This window comes from Natator depressus, chromosome 1 (genome assembly GCF_965152275.1).
Source record: "Natator depressus isolate rNatDep1 chromosome 1, rNatDep2.hap1, whole genome shotgun sequence".
Lineage (NCBI taxonomy): Eukaryota > Metazoa > Chordata > Testudines > Cheloniidae > Natator > Natator depressus.
The window spans coordinates 98,566,859-98,588,680 of NC_134234.1; the positions used below are offsets into that span (position 1 = coordinate 98,566,859).

At 37.0% G+C, this 21,822-nt stretch overlaps 1 protein-coding gene across 1 annotated transcript in view; it reads left to right on the plus strand.

Moving 5' to 3' along the window:
* The window catches only part of UBAC2 (UBA domain containing 2), a 159,132-nt gene that overhangs the window by 96,254 nt on the left and 41,056 nt on the right, over positions 1-21,822 (plus strand). Inside the window, exons 5-6 of the mRNA XM_074962994.1 lie at positions 8,585-8,708; positions 11,709-11,756. Coding sequence (XP_074819095.1) covers positions 8,585-8,708; positions 11,709-11,756 — 172 coding nt within the window. The remainder of the gene's footprint in view (positions 1-8,584; positions 8,709-11,708; positions 11,757-21,822) is intronic.

Genomic DNA, 21,822 nt, shown 5'->3' on the forward strand with positions numbered 1-21,822 from the left:
TGACTGGGATAATACCTTATTGAACAATTACATTAATTCAAAGTTTTAGATTCAGTCCTGTAATTTACAAGGTGTGGGTAGATTGTTATGCCTGTAAGGATTGAAGTGGACACAGGCATCTACTTATGTGTTATAAATTTCAGGATCTAGGCCTTAGTCAGATATAAATACCATATTCAACCTTTGATTCATGTGCTCAACTCCCATTGACATCTTTGGAAGAACAGTTGTAGATCAATGGGAGTGTATAGTCCTAAATGTATGCCCCATATAACATAATTAAAAGTGCAGAACATGTCCCTTTGCACAAAATGAGTTTGATACCCCTGATTCAGAGAGAGTTTAAACTATTTCTGTATTGGTCTGTATCTGTACTGAGCTGTTCACAATGTCACGATTTTGCTCCTCTGAGAAACTGAAATTATTCAGAACCCATGTAAAGTCCAAATGGGTGTAAGTAGGAGGTATGTATTGAAATTTTATAAACTAAATAAAATAAAGTTTGAGTAAATATCAGAAGTTCCAACAACAGGGAGTCGTCTCCCAGTGAAATTCTGTAACAAATGTGTTTTGAACATTTGAAATGGAACTGGCCAAGGCAGTCAAAAATGTAGGAACCAATCCATCATTGTTAATGAGATGAGTGAATAAGCCTTTTCAATCTCATATTGCTGTGAAGATCATCCTCTCTATTTAACGTAAACATGTATTACTTAAGCAAAAAACAGACCATGCAATAGTTGTTTGCTAAATGCCGATTGCAGCTAGAGTGAAGAAATATTGAGGTAAAATGACTAGTCAGTTATGGTATTGTGTGCAACTACTTTTGCTGTTGGGGCAAAAGTTTAAAAAAAACCAACCGAGTTTGCTGTAGATCTTCTAATAGATTGATATTAACTATTGTGTCTGTTAAAAGGAATTGAACAGTCGAGTGCGGGAGGGTTGATTCTACTCTGTTGCGCTGGATTAGGTTGAGGAAACTCCACTGAGTTTCAGTGGAATTAATCTGACATAGAACTAGTGTTACAGAATGGAGTTAGAAATGAATAAAACTGGGCATGATAAAAGTACAGAACATAATGATGGTGTTAAGAAAGTAAATCAGAAGCTCTAGTATAAAAACCATGAGCATGGCAAATGAGATTGGAAAGAAGCAAAGTTAAAACTGATAAGAGGAAATATTTTTTACACAATGGATAATTAGCCTGTGGAACTCAGTGCCTCAAGATATTCAGACCAACATTTTAGTAATATTAAAAAAATAAAGAGACATCCGGACAAGGAGAGCATCTCATCTGCAGTTACGTTAATTATGATTTTTAAGGGGCATCATCCCAAATCTTTCAGGGCATAAACTAGTTGCTGATTGATTGCTGTCACCAATAATTGATTGTCTGTTTTCATGTTTCTTGCATCATCCTCTCAGTTATCTGGAATCTGGCCATGGTCAGACACAGGATATTGGATTAGATGTGTCACTGGCCTGATCTTGAGATGACATTTTCTGTTTCTTTGTTGCAATTTGCAGTGGATATTAACCTTTAAGGAAACTTTTAATGTTTTATTATCTGCGTTAAAATGCAGTAGTGGTCATGGGAAATTCCTTTCTGTAATTTCCCTTCTTAAGTGTAGTCTTAATAGTAAAGCGTGTGTGTGTTTTGAGTCATTATTTAGTACAGAAGGAATAAAACCTGAAAAGTACACTACAGTTTTGGCAAACTGTGAAGTTATTTGTTCAAAATACAGGGAATTATAATCTCACAGGTCAGGGAACATTTGGATGTTATATATGATCACTGTTCTGATAATACTACTTTTGCATGCAATTTTATGATGGATGTATGCATGTATACTCCATTACCTTGCTGTGATTATGGATTCCTTAGATAATAAGATGTGAAATTTAAAGAAAAAGTTGGCAAAATGGAAAGGTATGTGGGTTTTTGGGTTTTTTTTTTTTTTGGAAAAAGCTGACAGGTACAGAGGAGCACTGGGTTTGGACAGACACTCCTATAGGGGAGGATCTATTAACAGGGATTCTCTATATCCTAGTAAAGAGGAGAGGATAGAAGTTGATAAAGTACACGTAGGACCTGAAGAAAAATAGTCAAATGAAAAAGAATCCCATTCAATTACACCACATGAAAGCAGTCAATTAAAAAGTGACACATTTTATAAATGTTTGCTTACAAATGCTAGAAGTCTAAATACTAAAATGGGTGAACTTCAGTGCCTGGTATTAAATGAGGATATTGATATAATAGGCATCACAGAAGCTTGGTGTAATGATGACAATCAGTTGGGTACAAAATGTATAGGAATGTCAAAGTAAGTTGTGCTTGTGGGGGAATGGCATAATATGTGAAAGAAAACAGAGTCAAATATAATAAAAATCTTAAATAAATCGAACTGTACCATAGAATCTCTATGGATAGCAATTCCATGCTCTCATAATAAGAATATAGCAGTAACGATATACGACCGACCAACTGACCAGGATGGTGACAGTGACTGCAAAATGCTCAGGGAGATTAGAGAGGCTTTAAAAATAAAAAACTCAATAATAATAATAATAATTAATAAAAGGGATTTCAACTATCCACGTATTGACTGGGTACATGTCCCCTTAAAACAGGATGCAGAGATAAAGTTTCTAGAAACCATTAATCCTGGAACCCACAAGGGGAAAGGCAATTCTTTATTTAATCCTAAATAGAACACAGGATCTAGTCCAAGAGGTGAATGTAGCTGAACTGCTTTGTAATAGTTACCATAATATGATTAAATTTAACATCCTTGTTGGGGGAAAAATACCATAGCAGCATTTAATTTCAGAAAGGGGAACTGCAGAAAAATGAGGCTAGTTAAATGGAAATTAAAAGGAACAGTCGCAAGAGTGAAATGCCTGCAAGCTGCATGGAAACTTTTTAAAAACACTATATTAGTGGCTTAAATTAAATGTATACCCCAAATTAAAAAAGCATAGGAGACCAAAAAAATGCCACCATAACTAACAGAGTAAAAGAGGTGGTTAGAGCACAAAGGCATGCTTTAGAAATTGGAAGTCAGATTCTACTAAGAAAAATAGAAAAGAGCATAAACTCTGGCAAGTCAAACGTAAAATATAATTAGGCAAGCCAGAAAAGAATTTGAAGAGCAATGAGCAAAAGACTCAAAAACTAACAGCAATTTTTTTTAAGTAGATCAGAAACAGGGAGCTTGCCAAACAATCAGTGGGGCCCCTGAACAATTAAGTTTCTAAAGGAAAGGAAGATGAGGCAATTGTAAAGAAGCTAAATGAACTCTTTGCATCAATCTTCACTGCAGAGGATGTGAGGGAGATTCCCACACCTGAGTCATTCTGTTTAGGTGGCAAATTTAAGGAACTGTCCCAGATTGAGGTGTCAGAAGAGGAAGTTTTGGAACAAACTGATAAATTGAATAGTAATACGTCACCAGGAGCAGATGGTATTCACCCAAGAGTTCTGAAGGAGCTCAAATATGAAATTGGAGAACTTCTGACTGTGGTATGTAACCTATCACTTAAATCAGTCTCTGTACCAGATGACTGGAGGATAGCAAATGAGATGACAATTTTTAAAAAAGGCTCCAGACGTGATCCTGGCAATTACAGGCCGGTAAGCCTAATTTTAGTACTAGGCAAATTGGTTGAAACTATGGTAAAGAACAGAATTACTAGACACATAGATGAACACAATTTGTTGTGGAAGAGTCAACACAGCTTTTGTAAGGGAACTCATGCCTTACCAATCTATTAGAATTCTTTGAGGGGGTCAACAAATATGTGGACAAAGGTGATCTAATGGACATGGTGTACTTGGACTTTCGAAGTCTTTTGACAAGGACGCTCACCAAAAGCTCTTAAGCAAAGTAAGTAATCATGGGATAAGACGGAAGGTCCTCTCATTGACCAGTAGCAGGTTGAAAGACTGGAATCAAATGGTAGGAATAAATGGTCAGTTTTCACAATGTAGAGTGGTAAATAGTGTCCCATAAAGCTTTGTACTGGGACCAGTATTGTTCAACATAGTCATAAATGATCTGGAAAAAGGGGTAAACAGTTAGGTGTCAAAGTCTGCAGATGATACAAAATAATTCAAGATAGTTAAGGGCAAAGCAGACTCAGAAGAATTACAGAGGGATCTCACAAAACTGAATGAGTGAGCAACAAAATGGCAGATGATAAATGAAAAGTAATGCATATTGGAAAACATAATCCCAACAATACATACAAAACGATGGAGTCTAATTTAGGTGTTAACACTCAAGAAATCTTGGAGTTGTGGATAATTCTCTGAAAACTCAGCTCAATCTGGAATGACATTCGAAGCTAACAGAATGTTAGGAATGATGAGGAAAGAATAAATAACACAGAAAATAATTCTACTATATAAATCCCTGGTACGCCCACACCTTGAATACTGTGTGCTGTTCTGGTTGCCCCATTTAAAAAAGATATATTAGAGATAGAAAAGAGAAGGGTAACAAAAAATGATTAAGGATATGGAACAACTTTCATCTGAGGAAAGATTAAAAAGTCTCGGACTATTCAGCTTGGAAAAGAGATAACTAAGGGAGAATATGATAAAGGGCTATAAAATCATGAATGGTGTGGAGAAAATGAATAAGGAAGTGTTATTTACCCCTCCATGAAACCAGGGGTCACCCAATGAAATTAATAGGCATCGAGTTTGAAACAAACCTAAGGAAGTACTTCTTTATACCACACACAGTCAACCTTATAGAACTCATTGCCAGAAGATGCTATGAAGGCCCAAACTATAACTGGGTTCAAAAAAGAAATAGATATGTTTATAGGTCCATCAATGACTATCAGTATGATCAGGGATGTAACCCCATGCTCTGGGTGTCCCTAAGCTTCTGACTGCCAGATGCTGGTATTAGATGACAAGGGGACAGATCGCTTGGTTAATTGCCCTGTTCTGTTCATTCCCTTTGAAGCACCTGACATTGGCCACTGTCAGAAGACAGGATACTAGGCTAGATGGACCATTAGCCTGGCCTAGTATGACCAGTCTTATGTTGTTCTGATTATTCTAAATTACAGCATCTTAGATTTGTTGAACAGCCTCAAATTTGCAGACTGTCAACTTTATGCATTCATAACTTTAAAATAAGTAAACTGATTTTCTTCCAGGTTGTCTTATTTTGTAGATACTATTGAAACTTAAATCAAGACTGTACTGTAATTTTTAAAGTAAGTTTGTATAACACATTCTAGTTTCTTTTATGTATTGTGTGATTTGATATAGTTTATTATAAGGATTGTGACAAAGCTCTGTCCTTGCTTCCGTGGGTCCCACGTTTCCTGGCAGATTTTGCTAGCCTCAGAGGCTCACTGTGACCCTCCACGTAATCCTTCTCTCTCTAGAGACAAGGGTCACAGTCTACTGAGCCATTTTCATCATAAGCCAGCAAGGGAGGTGAGGAGAAGTTATCCTTCCTTGCACAGTCTCTGTTGTCTCCCAGTCTCAGCAATTAATCAGGGGGCAAAGGTGAGGGGGGAGCCCAGGCCCACCCTCTACTCCGGGCTCCAGCCCAGGAACCCTAATAGTATCAGCTGTAGTAGCTGACCTTTTAGGAAGATAACATGTACAATTCCCTGCGCTACTTCTCCCACAGCAGCCCTCACTTCCTCAAGCTCCACTTCACCCTTACCTCAGGGCCTCCTTCCTTGTGCCTGATATGGTGTGTACTACTCAGCCTCTCCAACAGCACAGCTTCCTCCCACAGCTCCTGACATGCACACCCACCTGACTAACTGGAAGGCTTTTAACTAGTTTCAGCCAGCCCCTGATTGGCTTCAGGTGTCCCAATCAACCTAGCCTCCCTGCCTTCTGGAAAGTTCTTAATTAGCCCCAGGTGTCTTAATTGACCTGGAGCAGCTTCCATTTCACTTATCCTGATACCAGGGATTTGTTTAGCCTGGAGCTAATATATCTCTCTCCCACTACTTTTCCATAGCCATCTGGCCTTGCCCCGTAACAGGATATAAAGAGCGAATAAATTTTACTGCAGAAGTGCAAGGTAGCAGAGTTAAATAAGGCTGACACTCCAGAAACAGTGTTAAAGTACAACAAAGAATAATAAAAATCTGTATATTTTGAAAATAAAACTTTACATAGTTGTATTGAAAGCTAATAAATAAATGAAGTTTCTAGACCTTCTATCCAGAACTGGAAAATGTCTTTCCCATACCTTTACATACATAATGTTTCTGCAGAAGGTCTTTTCAGAAGCTTAAAGTAGACACTGGATTTATGAAGTATCATTAAAAATCTTATCACTCACGTTAATAAAGGTGTGAGGGTGCATAGATTCTGATTTGCAGGATATGTCCATTTGGATTGTTCCTTTTAGTTACTGCCTTACAAAGGTATTTTGTTATTCTTAGGGTGAAGCAGAGAAGTAATTTTTCAAGGGTACAGGATACGCTTATTCTCAAGTGTGGGTGAAGCTACACAATTTATTTCCATATGATATTTTTGTATTGAAGAAAGACATTTTGGAGAAGGGAACTGTTGCTTCCATTCTTGAGCCTATATTCCTAAATTAGGTATCCAAACTACTCTTTTCTCTGACAGTGATAAGACAAAACAATTTTCATGCACTATTGGCAGGGAGTGGTCTTGAGAGAGAGAAGGACTCTTCTTTATTTTTCTCTTCTTTCTTATACCTGATATGCTGCAGGGTACATTGGATCCAATGGAAGTTATGCAATCAGTCATGTAGAATGAGTCTTTATACATATTATACCTTTTAGCCCTGCTTTTGAATTCTTACAACTTAAACAATTCAGATTTCTGTTAGGATGTTGTATATTATGTTTATATGGATATCTTTTCTTTATATGTGAGGGAAAATGTGTAAAACTGATCAATGTATTTTGTTCAGCATCTCTCCTTCAGTTAGAATTTTATGTCATGTATTTTTGTCATATGCATAAAATAGAAGATGTTAAAAATTGCCTTTTATCCCCCATAACCAAACTAAAGAACTGAAACCTCCAGAGAGGATGAAAGGGAGGTCTTTAGCTGGTAGAGCATAAACCAAAGGAAATATTCATAGCCACAATTCTTTGAGCAGCATGAAAATTGTATTTCGACCATATATATTGAATCTTCTGTGTTGGTTGTTCATAGTAGTTTAACTCATAAGTACATTTCCACCATTATTAACCCAATCAGTGAAATGAAAGTGGAGTGAGCATGTCAGCAAATTATTTGGTCCTGACCATGCTGCTGCTCTGCTTATAGAACTTCCATTGTGTTCCATGAGAGTTCTCTTTGGGAGGGTCTGTGGAAATAGGAGCTTTGATTATAATTCAGCAAGCCTGTGAGTATTCCTGTCTACTTATTTAACACAGTTGTATTTATTATTTTATTAATGAATTTTAAAAGTATAGACAATAGAATGACTTGTAAAGAACTGCTATTATCTGTGTATCTAAATTCCACAGTTCCAAAGCTTGTTTCCTACAAGATGCACCTTAACTCTAAAAATCCTGAGTTTCTAATTGCTGCTGGTTATTTTAACTACATTTTTTTAAAGTTTCTTTTTACCCTTAAGATACAGATCTGTATTTTCAACCTTAACTTCAGCATAATGAAGTTTTAGTCAGGTAATTTGTGTAGATTTTCTTTCTATATTTGAAATGTTTACTAAGTTTTGGGAAGTGGGGATCAGGTTATCTTTAAGAGCTTCCACACTCCACAGAGTGCTTGGCAACATGAAGCAGCAAAGCTGGGTAGTCAGGAATATTTCTCCGAGATTTGCCTTTTAGGGTTTACAGACTCTGTAGGCACTTTGAGTTATGGATAACAGGGCAGCCCTGTAGAATGCACTGTTCTCCTCTCTCTCTTGTGCCATATAACTCTTTACTTGCCACTCACCTGTTTGGAGCAAAAAAGCATCTTTGTCCTGGAGTAAGGTTTTGTTATTTTCCTTCCTGTTGGTGATCTATATAAAAGTTCTGCCTGTGCCCCCTGTGGGTGAACTGAGTGAAATTTTTGTCTCTCTTTCCCCCTCCCCACCCTACACATGGGAAGGTGTGTGGTTTCCTTTGCTTCTGCCTCTCCCATGCTGTGGAAGATGTTCAATTATTTGCTGATGCCTCCATCACTCCGTCCCTTATCATTTATCTATTTTGACTGTCTTTTTTTAGGGCAGGACCTTGTCTGTATCTTTGTCTGTAAAGCATGTATTACACTTTGGGTGCTACATGAATAATGGCAATATGAGCAAGATCAGTCCTCAAAATGTATATAATATCTTTACGGCAAAGTGTGTATTTTTCCAAATAAAATGTCCTTGTTGCTAGTTTGACAAATAAGGAAAACAAACAAACAAACAAAAAAGAATGACAGTATAAAAAGCCCAACTAAATTTTGGGGAAAATAACATACAAAAATGTCAATTGCATAATGTATTTAAGAAATTAAGATAGGTATTAAGTTATTTGGAATTAATTTGTTAATTGAGACCTTTTGAAATCATTTCTAATTACTGTCTATGTTATATATATATTTTTTTTCTTTCACAGCTTGGGTCCTGTATTTGCTCTGTTTGTACCATTTTTTTGCTCCATTCCAAGGATGCAAGTGACACAAATATTAGGCCAATTTCCCATCACAAACAAGACATTGGTCTATATACTGGGTTTACAGGTACAGTATGTGCTTCTTTGTTCACCTTTCATTGAAGCAGTTTATAATTTTGCATGCCCTCTAGCTAATTTTGTAATATTTCCACCCATACATTTCATCTTAGGCCCACATTTTAAAGGTATTTAGGTGTTGCTGCGCTCAGCATTGCAAAGCCTAACTGATTTAGGAGCTTAAATCTCATTTTAAAAAGGGTTTTAGGTTCTTAGGAGCCAAAATCCCTTTGACAGTCAATGCGATTTAGGTTCCTAAATGCCTAAATAACTTTTGAAAATGTGTCCACTGCAAGTGTATGTGGTGGGTCCTTTGTTCAGTTGGCTAGAAGAAAAGGGGTTGTTGCCCTTCGAAGGGCTCCCCTCTGCAATTGGTGGTAGAGATGGAGGAAGGGAATGGTTTACCTGGAGAGATCAGGAAGTGGCTGGACCAGGTGGGGAGGTGGGCACTGCCCTTCCAGGTGACCAGAGAGGGAGGGCTTTGTACTCCAGGGAGTTCCAGAGAAGACTTCTCTGACTGGGATTGGGTTGGCAACACCTACCCTCCTAACCATAGAATCAGAGTGGGCCAATCCCCCTCTTTTTCCTGCCCCCTTAATCCTCATACAAGGGGAGGATAGCCGGGCCCAGGTTGGAAAGGAGGTCTGACAGCAGCCCTCTCAAACACATGGAAATGATTAAAGAAATAATGATGACTTACACACTACAATTTATTGTTGGCTATTCCCAGATATTTTACATAAATAAATTTGCTGCCTAATTGAACTACATTCATTGGCTCCTGTGTTTCTTCCAGCATGGCCCAGACAATGTGATTGTCTCCTAAATCAGTTAGGCATTGCAAAACTGAACATATCAACGCCTAAATACCTCAAATAATCTGGGCCCTCAGGCCTTATAAAACCACGTAAAACAAGGAGGACAAATATGTACAGTAGGGATTTCTAAATGCCAGTGACCTACTGTAGCAGGATGAGATGAGCCAGTATGCAAGATTACTGCTATTTCATTAACTTCTATGTCTGTCGTTCCCCACAAAAAGGTGTAAAGTCCAAGTTATGAAATCTCTTATTTTGATTAATCTTTTTTACTTTAACAAAAATACTGATAGCTCAACCACTGTATTGATGTGACATTAACTGAATTTTTCTTATTTCCTTGTTTCCTGCCATGTGAAGCAGGAAAGAATATATATATATATAATAACTTTAATGTAACTTCACAGCAAGATTCTGCGAGTGTTTGACGGCAGCAAGAATCTGGTTGATTAACGATTTTGATAGCTATATTTTATTTTCATACATTTCATACATTTTATTTTCATACATTTCATACATTTTCAGCATTACCATCTGACAAATAAAATTGGTAACTTGTCAATAAGAATCTGACATTAAACTTATGTGGATCATAATATAAAAAGCGTAAGGAGGAAAATTAATGAGAAAATATTTGTTCATCTACCGAATACCTTAGTAGCCACAAAAAGTTCTAAAAATGAATGGGTGATTTATGTAACAGGAGACTTGCACATTTATAAGAAACTATGCCTATTTATACACATTCTTGAAGACTCAAAAATATCTCAAACTACCAATGGAAAGTACCAGTAAATGTATAAAACATGGTTAAGTGTGTTTTGGGATGAATAGGCCAGTTTCAGAATACTGACTCATGTCCACTTCTCTAACAACCCTTCCTCCCTCCTGTATGTCCTTGAGCACTTGGAGGGTTTTTCTGCATTGTGCTCAAGCACCTCATTCTGCCTTGATCCCTCTGAAACCTTATCTGTTTGTTCTGTGAGAGGTATCCAGAACGAGGCCACTTTCTCCAGAATCTGTCTGCAAAAAGGGTGACTTGAGATGAGATCATAATTCACGAGTGAAGAAAGGGTAAATGAGTGCTCCACACTCTTTGTGTGGCAGTAGCACTTGTGAATGCAACAGGGAAAGTTCGAGTGAAGTCAGAGCGGTTGGCAGCAGCAGTGACCTATTTGTTAGGAAGCTAAGGTAAGAAAGCAAAAGCCAGTGATTAAGATAGGAAAGGACTCCGTGAGGAGATGCCTTTTTCATATGGTTTTGATGGAGGCAGAAGAGAGAACCTTCTTTACCAATTTCAGTCTGGTTTTCAGCCCTTTCCTTGCACTGAGGCTGACCTTCTCCAGGTGACTAAATATCTATACCTTAATTCAAATAATGGATCCCCTCTATTGTCCTATGCAGTTCTCTTATGGACTCACTCGAACCTAACGCTATGATTTCATATCCACAAACTTCCCACTGGGGTAGAGTAACTTCAGTTCTTAAAACTTGACTTCCACTCTGGGCCAACTCCATGACTACACAATTAAGAGTTGCTCCTTTAACTTATGCTGCCTCCTCTATTTGGGACTCCTTTCCCAGTCCCTCTGAGCTGCTGAGTCACTTCCTTTGTTTAAACATGTCTTTCAAACTTGTTTTGCTCTGTAGCTTATAAACGGACTTCCTGTAAAGCATTATGTTGAACTTAATAATGCTAAATGAAAATAAAATGCATAGTATTGTGGGAAAAGAACAGCTGACAGATCCCACCTGCTTTTTCCATCTCTTTTAGTTCTGGAGTGTGCCACTGCTATTATGGAACTGAATTTATGCAAAAATGGATGAGTCTGACTGTTTAATTTGAGGAGATAGGTTTCAGAGTAGCAGCCGTGTTAGTCTGTGTCCACAAAAAGAAAAGGAGTACTTGTGGCACCTTAGAGACTAACCAATTTATTTGAGCATAAGCTTTCGTGAGCTACAGCTCACTTCATCAGATGCATTCAGTGGATGCATCTGATGAAGTGAGCTGTAGCTCACGAAAGCTTATGCTCAAATAAATTTGTTAGTCTCTAAGATGCCACAAGTACTCCTTTTCTTTTTGAGGAGATAGACACAAGTCCTACCATAATACTAGGGGATAGTAAATCAGACAACAACATCTGTGTAAATATTAATACCCATATTAAAATCATTACTCTTATATCTTCCAGCTCGTAACCTCTGGTTCCTACATCTGGATTGTAGCCGTAAGTGGACTGGTAAGTATTACTATTTCAAAAATGGTGTGTGATGTTTTTGAACACTTTGATAAATTTATGTTCCAACCTACCGATGCTCTAAAAATAACCTTGTATCTTATTGTAAAAGTGTGGAGGTTTTTTATTTTTACTAATCATATTCATGCAAATTATCCAGTTTCTGAGCAGCAGCAAATTATGAACAGTAATGGAAATAAAAATTCTAGTATTAAATTCAGAAGTACCAGGACACTAGCTAGACTGATTCTAAAGGCAGATTGACAATAGAAGTGTCTTCTTTATAAAGAGTAACCAGACTATCTTGGCTAAAATTTGCAGGTTGGCATCATTTTCTCAGAGTATCATTTTAGTGCAATGTGTGTAGCTTTAGACACATCATGATTAATATTCACAATACAGTAGAAATGTTAATTCTAATAAAGTATTGTTTATATACTTTATTCACCCACGTATTTTATTATCTGTTTTTAACAGACTGTAGGCTTTCATTTTAACGTTCAGTTCTCTAGCCTTTTCATTGTGATGATGTAATTTCATGCTTTGCCACCCTTGTAGAATGTGTATAAAACAACCGTTTGTCACCATACAGGAGCGGTAAGAAAGGTGTGAAATAACTTTCCCCACTTTAGCTGGGTGAGGTGTGAAGTCTGCCCCTCTGCTATCCTCTTCACCTTAGCTGTTAACATTGCAACACTTTTAAATGATGATACAGTTTACATTGCAATCAAGATGCTTTTTTATGATCATCCTGTGCTCCCAGAAGTGAGACACTGAGATTCTTCTTTTAAACTTTGTATGTCCTCAAAATTTTGTTAGGCATGACACTGAACTTTCACTGTTAGAATAAATGCTTCAAAATATCATTTAGCTTTTCGTATCATTTTAAGTCAACACCTGGTTTATAGCTATGAAACAAGTCATTAGTACAAATTGATATTTTTCAGTCCATAATACTTATGCGAGACATGCTTTGCCTGTGTCATCGGCTGAAGGACTGATCATAAGATCAGTGTTGTAATTCAGAAAACAAATACATCTCTTGTATTCCAGATGTCTCTTGCATAACATAACCATCACTCCTCTAAATATAGGCAGTTGCTTCCTTTTTACTTAAAAAAAAAAAAAAAAAAAAAAAAGAGAGAGCGAGAGAAAAGTGGTAATTTTGCAGCTCAGAAAACAGTTGAGAGTAAAATTTTATTACGTTAAATGTAAAGTCTGCATTTACAGTGGTTCATATTTCACATTTAACACTGCAAAAACATTTTATAACATCTGTGTGTATATTTCTGCAAGGTATTTAATATTTGATTTGGCAAACTATATATTTATGTTTTTGTCACAATAGTACTACTCTTGATTTTGTGTAATTGACTAGTTAATTTGGGCCAGATTTCAGAACTGTGCATGCAGACTTGCACATGCAAAATGTCACGTATTTGAGTATGCATTAATTGCAGCCAGTTAGATGTGTAACTGATCATTTGCACACAGTTTCTGCACTTGAGTGCCCATTGTGTTAATTAAAAAGACAAATTAGGCACCCAAATGCCTGAACATAGTGTGATTTTGAAATCTGGCTCTTGTTGAAATTCTGCTCTTATCAAGCATCAAAATGTACTCTGCTTCATTTGTGAATAGTTGTCAAGTTCTCATATATTTTGTTTAGGCCAATAAGTTCTCTTTTACAAGTTAAAGATCAAGTACAAAACCAAATGAGTCCAGTCAACTAAATGATGACTAATGATATACACGTGCAAGTTACCAAGCAAAAGGGATGAGCTGGGTCCCTTCTAAGGGAAATTTCTCACTCTGAGTCAGGTCAGCCCCCAAAGAGCTACAAGCACAGGTGCACTTCACACACAAATTTCCCTCTTTTCATGTGGTAGTGCTACCTATGCAATTCTGTTTCTTCCTCTTTTTGCTCTGTCTGGATATTATTTGATTGGAGCTCTTCATACTTGAGATGGAGCAGGGGGAGGATATTCCTCTCTGCACCACCATTCCCTGCAAAACTCTTAGGTTTCTGTGCAAAAAAACCAGACTGGAAGTAATACAACTTTGAGTTGTTCCTCCTCCTGTGTCCCTTCTCAGTGGCTACTGAATAGTTTGAGGGGGACCCAGTAGTGACAAAAATACACATATCTACAAATATATCTATTGATATGGCATGTATAGTTATTGGAAAATTTTGGAAAGTTTGTAGTATGAAGTTGGATTGCTTCCAACATCATTAATAACGGAATCACAGATTTGGTGTAGTATCTCCTTGTGAGTTGGATATACGTTTTATCATCAGAATCGAAGGGGAAAAAATCCTGTTTCTAGCTTGGCTTCAGGTACATCTTTCTGGATTGTTGAACTTGTGTCAGTGTAGAATACACATTAGAGGCTACTTTTTTACTCTACAAGATCAAAATAGGTATTTCTCAGTACCATTGCTTGTAATTACTATGAAAATACAGAATCCTGCTCACATCTCTTGTATACCAGTATGTGCCTGGTCATTTCAGCTATTGAGAGGACAGAATGCTATGCAAAGAATGTCACTAACAAGTTTCATGGAAGATCCTCTGCAAACAGTATGATATAGAAAAAAATATTGTAAACACTTATACAGTGTTGACCTAAAAATTAACATATAATGCTAATCTGTCAAGAACTTAGAGACCTCTTTTTAACTTAGTTTCTTGTAATGGGCTTTGTCAGGGGTATGAAACGTTTGGTGCATCCAAAAAATAAATACTTAGGGTATGTCTTCACTACCAACGTGGCTGTGTAGTTGCAGCACGTAGCTGTGTAGTCGCAGAGTTTTCCCAGCACTTTTAAAAAACCACCCTCCATGAGGGGAGTAGCTAGCAGCCACTTTACACTGCCACTTTACAGCGCTGAAACTTGCATCGCTCAGGGGGGTGTTTTTTCAAACCCCTGAGCGAGAAAGTTTCAGTGCTGTAAAGTGGCAGTGTAGACAAGGCTGTAGATGTTGTGGGGGTAATAGTGTTTTCCACAGAACTGAGCCTTTTGAGCCCCCAGGTTTGTGTAAGTTCAAACTGCTTTATATGAATAGACATATTTCTGGTAGCAATTTATATAATCAAAACAGGCACCTGCAAGCTATACAGGTGATACACCATACACTAACTTTTAACGTTATAACATGGACTTTTGTCTTTGTTATGTTTACTTTCAACCAACAGTCTTCTCAACAGGTTTATCCAATCTCATTGCCCAACCTAGTTAAGCCTGGAAACAAAAAGGTTTCTTGTTTTTTTTTCATACACAAGCACAGTTTCTTAAAATGGCCTGTCTACTTATATGCTGCATTAAACACGCAAAAATCAGCTTCTCTCTAAAGAAGTACATTTCTGATTGGCGGTCAGTTTATATTTCTCATTGTTATACTCTTGCAGGATTGAAATATAAGGGGCATGTCAAGGCTCACTCAATATTAGCTACAGCATAACTGCGTCAAGAGCTAAACTCAGGTTGGTACCAGCAGATGAGATTTCCTAACCGTAACGTGGAGTTCCTTCTGTACATATACATAACATTATCATCACATAGTTCCACATATCAAGGTTTCTGCTATCTGTGTTGCAAGGGGCTGTATTTAGTAGGAAATTGAGTCTGTTAGAGCCTCTTCCCTTTTTGTGGTGTATGTGTTGAAATGTCTGTCTGTCTTTTATACCCAGTGTAACGTGTGCCAATTTTGTAGTAGTTTGCTTTCTAAATAGGCTGTACTATACATATCTCAGTATCTGGGATAGTCTGAGTCTTCTCTAGGCCATAACCAAATTGGGTATTGTCTCAAACTCTGGGGCATTGAGTTTTAAACATTCTTAACTGTAAAAGTACTGAATTTCCTTAAAATTTGACTTGCTTTGTAGATATCATTGAGACTTAAAAACCAAACCTACTCTGACGTCTGTGTGTACTCCGTTATAATTTACTAAATTGAACATTCTGATACAACTTTATATTTATATTGTACTAAATATTGTATGTTTTGACAAAATGATATAAACATTGTATTTTAAGGCATCAGCACAAGGGGACAGATTAAGGTAGAAAGTTCTACCTTAACTCTGCATTTCCTGACTTCTGAATGCTTGATTTCTCAATCTTGACATTGCATTAATAGTATTCTTTGGCATGGACTACAAATAAAAATGATTAAGTATTTAGGGATGGGCGTTGGGTTGGTTTTTCTGTTTATTTAATCTATCTATTTAGTAACCAGTGCGCCAAGGCTTCTTTTTCTAGTGGTGTTCACACTAGTGGTTGGTCTGTCCTTCTTGGAGGAGACTGGGAATGGTGAGAAGCAAAACATTTAATCAACACTTTCATGTTTTGAGACTTCTTACTGTGGTAGTAAGAATGAAATGACCAAACTAACTATTTGAAGAGACCTGGGGAATGGTTAGTTCTCAAAATAGTTTGACTGTGATGTGATGTAATGCACTTTCCCTTGCACTGAAGATGAAAGCATAAACTTTACTAAGGGCTTGTCTACACTTGCAGCGCTGCAGCTGCGCTGCTGTAGTGCTTAGTGAAGACATTACCTGCACCAAGGGAGAGCTTGGGGATTAGGTTCAGTATAACTACATCTCTCAGTGTTGTGAGAAATCCATACCTCTGAGTGACATAGTTATACCGGCATAAGTGTAGACCAAGCCTTAGACTGAAAATTTGTCATGGCTTGAAATTACATCTTGAACAGTACGTACCTAAAGCAAACAAGACTTTTTAGCCTGGGAGGGAAGGAGATACTGTTTTTCAACACACTTGTTTTATTAAAATTGAAGTATACTTGCTTGTTTATGCTCTCCATAAGAAGAGGAATTATTTTTCCAAGTGGGGTTCAAACACATTTTTAGTACTGTCTAGTGACATGACCACACTTACAATGGGCCTTCAACAAATCTAAAACTACTGCTGAAATGGAGGCCTGGTTATGGTACAAAATGATACCCTAGGCTGTTTGTGCTATTTAATGTGTGTTTAAAATAATGAATCTACCCCCACAAGTAAGTCTTGCCCCAAATCCTTCCCCACCCTGAAATCAAAATATTTCAAAGTTAGTTATATATGGGTATCTTGGTGCAAAATCAGAACACATCTAGCTATGAATTTTCCTGGAGTGCTCTAGGACTTATGCTTAAGATAATTCTACTTGCATTTAGGTAGGTATTCTATAAAACCTTTTAGGCTTAGGCCATTTACAGAAGCATCAGCTGAATAACAATACGCCTAGGTTATCAAAATGTACAGTAAAGTACACATTAAACAAAATTTGATTTGGAGTCTGAATTGGCTTTAACGGTGCAGCTCAGGATGAGGGTATGTTCTAGAAACTATTTGTCAAACATTTGCCTTCAGTACTTTGGAGTTACACTGATGTAACAGAAGGCACAGTATTGACACTATTTTCCAAAGTTAAATGGTATTGTGTATCGCTGTGGATAGTGCACTGAAAACTAAGGCAGCAGATTTCATTTATGTATCGTACGGGCATGAAAAGGTATATATGTGGAGATTCATATTTAGGGCTCTGACATTCAGATTCATTTTCACACAATTCTTTCATTCTGTTAAGGTTTAAAGTAGACCAATATGCAACAGTAATGTGCACTAGCCCTTTTTTTTATTTGTGTATATTATTCTGGCTTTTATTCAGGAGAGTAGTTAAGCACATAGGCAATGTTGCCAACTCTTGCAATTTTATCACGAGTCTATGATATTTTATGTAGTTCTTAAAGCCCCAGTTGTTGGGGTTTTTTTAAGTAAGTTTTTAGCCCTTACGCTTGTGGCCAAAAGATTGAAAATGTGAAGCAATGTGTATCTGAAAGCTTCAGAAATCAGAAAAGAACCCCAAATTTACTATTTTTAAAGAGATCATGATTTTTAGCCAGTCTCATGATTTTTGAATGCTTGAGGTTGGCAATACTGTATATGTTACTTTAAGCATGAGAGTAGTTCTACTGAAGTCAGAAGATCTACTCTCACTTGTTTAAAATTATGTACATGCTTTGTATTTTTCTAAATGGGAATGGCTATTTTTAAGCAGTAAAGAGTGATCTTCAGCCTCTGAAGGTATTGCCTCGGAGAGATTTAGAGCAGTGAACTTGTCACTTAGCATTTTGAACACAAACAGAGGAGTGGAAGGGATGGGTGAAAACAATGTATGAAATAATTGAGTGTGAGAGGAGGAAGCAACTCAAAGGTCAGGGAAATGAAAAAATAAATGAGGGGAGCGTTGGGGGAAGTGGAATAACCAAATGGGAAGTACATCAGGGAGAAATGTATAGAATAATAAGTCATGGAAAAAGTTGAGGGAGTCAGGTCTGGGGAAGGAAAGGCATCACAACCTTAAAAAACACACACATGTTTTGTTATAGTGCCAGCCTCTTGTTGGTTTTTCTGTTTTATACATTATACACATTTTATATATGAAAGATGTCTATCTACTTGGGAGAGGAAAGTCAACAAAGAGAGTGAGAGTGTTAGAGTTGGAAGTCAGCATTGGAAGACTAAAGGATAAAAGGGAAAATAAGGCAGATGACAACAGATACAGTCTCACGTCCCAAGGAAACACCTTCTAGTCATCAAATATCTGTTGTAATTACATCAAAACAAAAATGAGGAGCCCACAGAAATGTGCATTTAGGAAAACCTGTGTTGAATAGACAACAAGATTTTATGTAAGGAAGGCTTGGCCAAGTGGTATGTGGATAGTGTGCTGTGCTGCCATAGAAGAAATCCAAATTAAACTACCACTTTTGGTCTCAAATTCAGGTTACAAATGGATGAATGTGCTGTGGAGGCAGTACATTCAGCTCAGGGATTGCATTAGGTCTTTCAATAGTGACCCCACCAGACACTAAAGGAGTTACATTAATGGACTCCAAAGAGAATGGTCTCCAGAAGAGAACAAGCTCACGTGTCTGAGAAGTTAGTGGCTGCAATAAGGGTGGGGTGAAAGGAAGGGACATGTGTTAGGAACAAAATAAATCCTAGCTGAGATACAGGCCAGTTATTAGATGGAGATGGTAAAATTGTTAATGATAATGCAGAAAAGGCAGGTGCATTCAGTAAATATTTCTGTTCTGTATTTGGGATGTAGGGATGTAGCAGGATGAGGTACTCGTACCACATGAGGATGAAGAAATACTTTCCATTCCATTAGACTAGGGAGGATGTTAAACAACATTTCCAAGGGATATACACTTTTAAATCAGCAGGCCCAAGATAACTTGAAACCAAGGTACTAAAAGAGTTGGCTGAGGGGACCTCTGGCCTGCTGATATTAATTTTTAATAAATCTTTGAATACCAGTAAAATTCCAGAAGATTGGAAAAGTGCTAATGTTGTGCTGATATTCAAAAAGGGCAGAAGGATGATCAAGGTGTAACTATAGGTCAGTTATCTTGACATGAATTCCAGGAAAAATAATGGAAAAGATGATACACGATTCATTTGATAAAAATTAAAGGATAGGAATATAATTAATGCTAGTCAGCTGGTCATGTCAAACAAACCTGATTTCATTCTTTGAGATTACAAATTTGATAAAGGCAACTGCATAGATGTAATACACTTTCACTTTTGTCAGGCCTTTGACTTAGTACCACAAACATTCAGCTTAAAATGTTAAGTGGATTAAGGACTGGCTAACTGATAGATCTCAGAAAGTAGTTGTCAATGGGGAATCATCAAATCTGAGGGTTTCTTTATGGGGATCCACGGATTGGTATTAGGCTTGATGCTATTCAACATTTTCATCAATAAATATAAAATCACTGCTGATAAATTTAGCGGATGACACAAAGATTGGCAGAGTGGTAAATAATGATGAGACCGGCAGTCACATGGAGTGGTTTGGATTGCTTGGTAATCTCAGCCCATTCAAACAAAATGCCTCTTAATATAACTAAATGCGAAGTCATACATCTAGGAACAAGGAATGCAGGTCATACTTAGAGAATTGGGGACTATATCCTGGAAAGCAGTGATTCTGAAAAGGATTTAGGGGGTCAGAGTGGAAAAACATGGCATGATGCTGTAGCAAAAAGGGTTAACGCAATACTTGGATCTATAAAAGGGGGAGCAGTGAGTAGTAGGGAGGTGATTTTTACCTCTGTATACAACATTGACGAGACAGATACTGGAATACTGTAACTAGTTCTGGTGTCCACATTTTTAAAAGAATATTGAACAAAAGAGACACAAAAATGATCTGAGGGCTGCCATACAATCACAGATTTAAAAAGCTCAATCAGTTTAGTTTATCAAAAAGAAGACTGAGAAGTGACTTGATTATGATGTATAAGTAGGACCTGGTATTTTTTCCCCATGAAGATAAAGGGCTCTTTAACCTAATGGCTGGAGGTTAAATCCAGACAAATTCAGATTAGTAATAAGGCACACATTTTTAACACTGAGTGTGATTAATCACTGGAACAAAATACCAAGCAAAGTGGTAGATTATCTGTCTCTTGACGTCTTCAAATCGAGACTTTTTGAAAGAGATGCTTTAGTCACACACAAGTTACTGTTGTAATTCTGGTCTGTGTTATACAGGAAGTCATAGTACATAATTAAATGTTCCCTTCTGACCTTAAAATCTTTGAATCTATGTGAACGCGGATCCATTAAACAGAAAAACTCTCCATGAGCAGAACTTTGCACACTGGTCTATCCATTGCTTATTTCCCTTAGTTTTCCTTTTTTAATGGATTTCAGATAAAGCTAGTTAAATTGTAAACATTTCACTTAGTAAAATAACACAGAAATGTGTCTGTCACGTAGAGTGTCGTCTTAGAGCTTCTGTGTTTGTTTTACCAAATGTAAAAAAAACCACATCTACTTCCTTTTTCTTAAAGGTCTAATGTTTTGGGAGGGCGGGGGCATTGGGAGGTAGCTGACTTTGTGTGTATGCATGTGGGGGGCTGGATTAGAAAGAATTTATGTTAAGGACTAGCAGAAAGACATAAAGTTAAGAAATTGTAAAAGATAATAAATAATTAAAGATCCTTTCAGAGTAAGGGCCCCACATCTTCAATGTGCCAAATATTTTGCAACATGGTGAGTGGCCTGTCAGCATGCTGTAGAAGTGGGTCCTAAAATTGTGTTGGAAAATGTTGTAAGTTATGATGTTCAAGCTACCAGAAAAATATCAACCCAGATAAATTTTACTTTGGCAGATCAAAATCCCAAATGTTTTATGTTCCTACTGTTTTTTGTTTTGTTTTAGCAACTGCCAACAAGTACTTTCACAGTGATTTTCCTTTTTAAAGTTTTTAAACTTCTGAATACTTGTTGCTATGTGGGCAATAGCCTTTCAACAATGAGACATCTATTGTTTAAGGTCAGATACATACAGTTTGATCACTGAATGATCTGTAATTAACATAATTTACTGGTAAATTAGTAGACCTGAACCACTAGAGATTCTCAAAAAGTCAGTAACAAAAATAAAATCTTGTTTTACAAAAAGAAAAGTAACTCAAAATTTCTATACCTATACTTTTTCAAGTCTTGTTTTTAACATGATACAAACCAAGCTCTGCATGTGAATTAGCTTAAGAGGAAGTTCTTTGGAAATATGTGACATTAAAATGTGGGCATGACATTAAACCAAGCTGCATCACAAGATATATTCACTGTACATAATTCCACTCTTGAAGAGTTTATTGGAAATATGCAAATAATCTCTTCCTCAAAAGATTAGACTTCATGAAAATATTTTAGAATGAAGTGAGTGATGTGTTAAAAGGTGCGCGCACGTCCAGCAAATAGCTTTATAACTGCAGTAGTAAATCATGAAGGATCTGAAGTGACACTAACGAAAAAATTAACAAATATGGAAGTGGTAGGATGAATTAAAACTGTGTACATTTAAACAGTGTTTTTCACAATTGAATGGATTCGTCCATGCATTTATGCTTTTTGAGACATTTTAATGTCCTGCAGATCAACTATGCAGGCTCACTGTGCTGCAGAGAACTCTTCCTTCAAATTTTGTAGTTGCCAGGCAGTATACTTTGGACACAGGAGGAAGGATGACCCA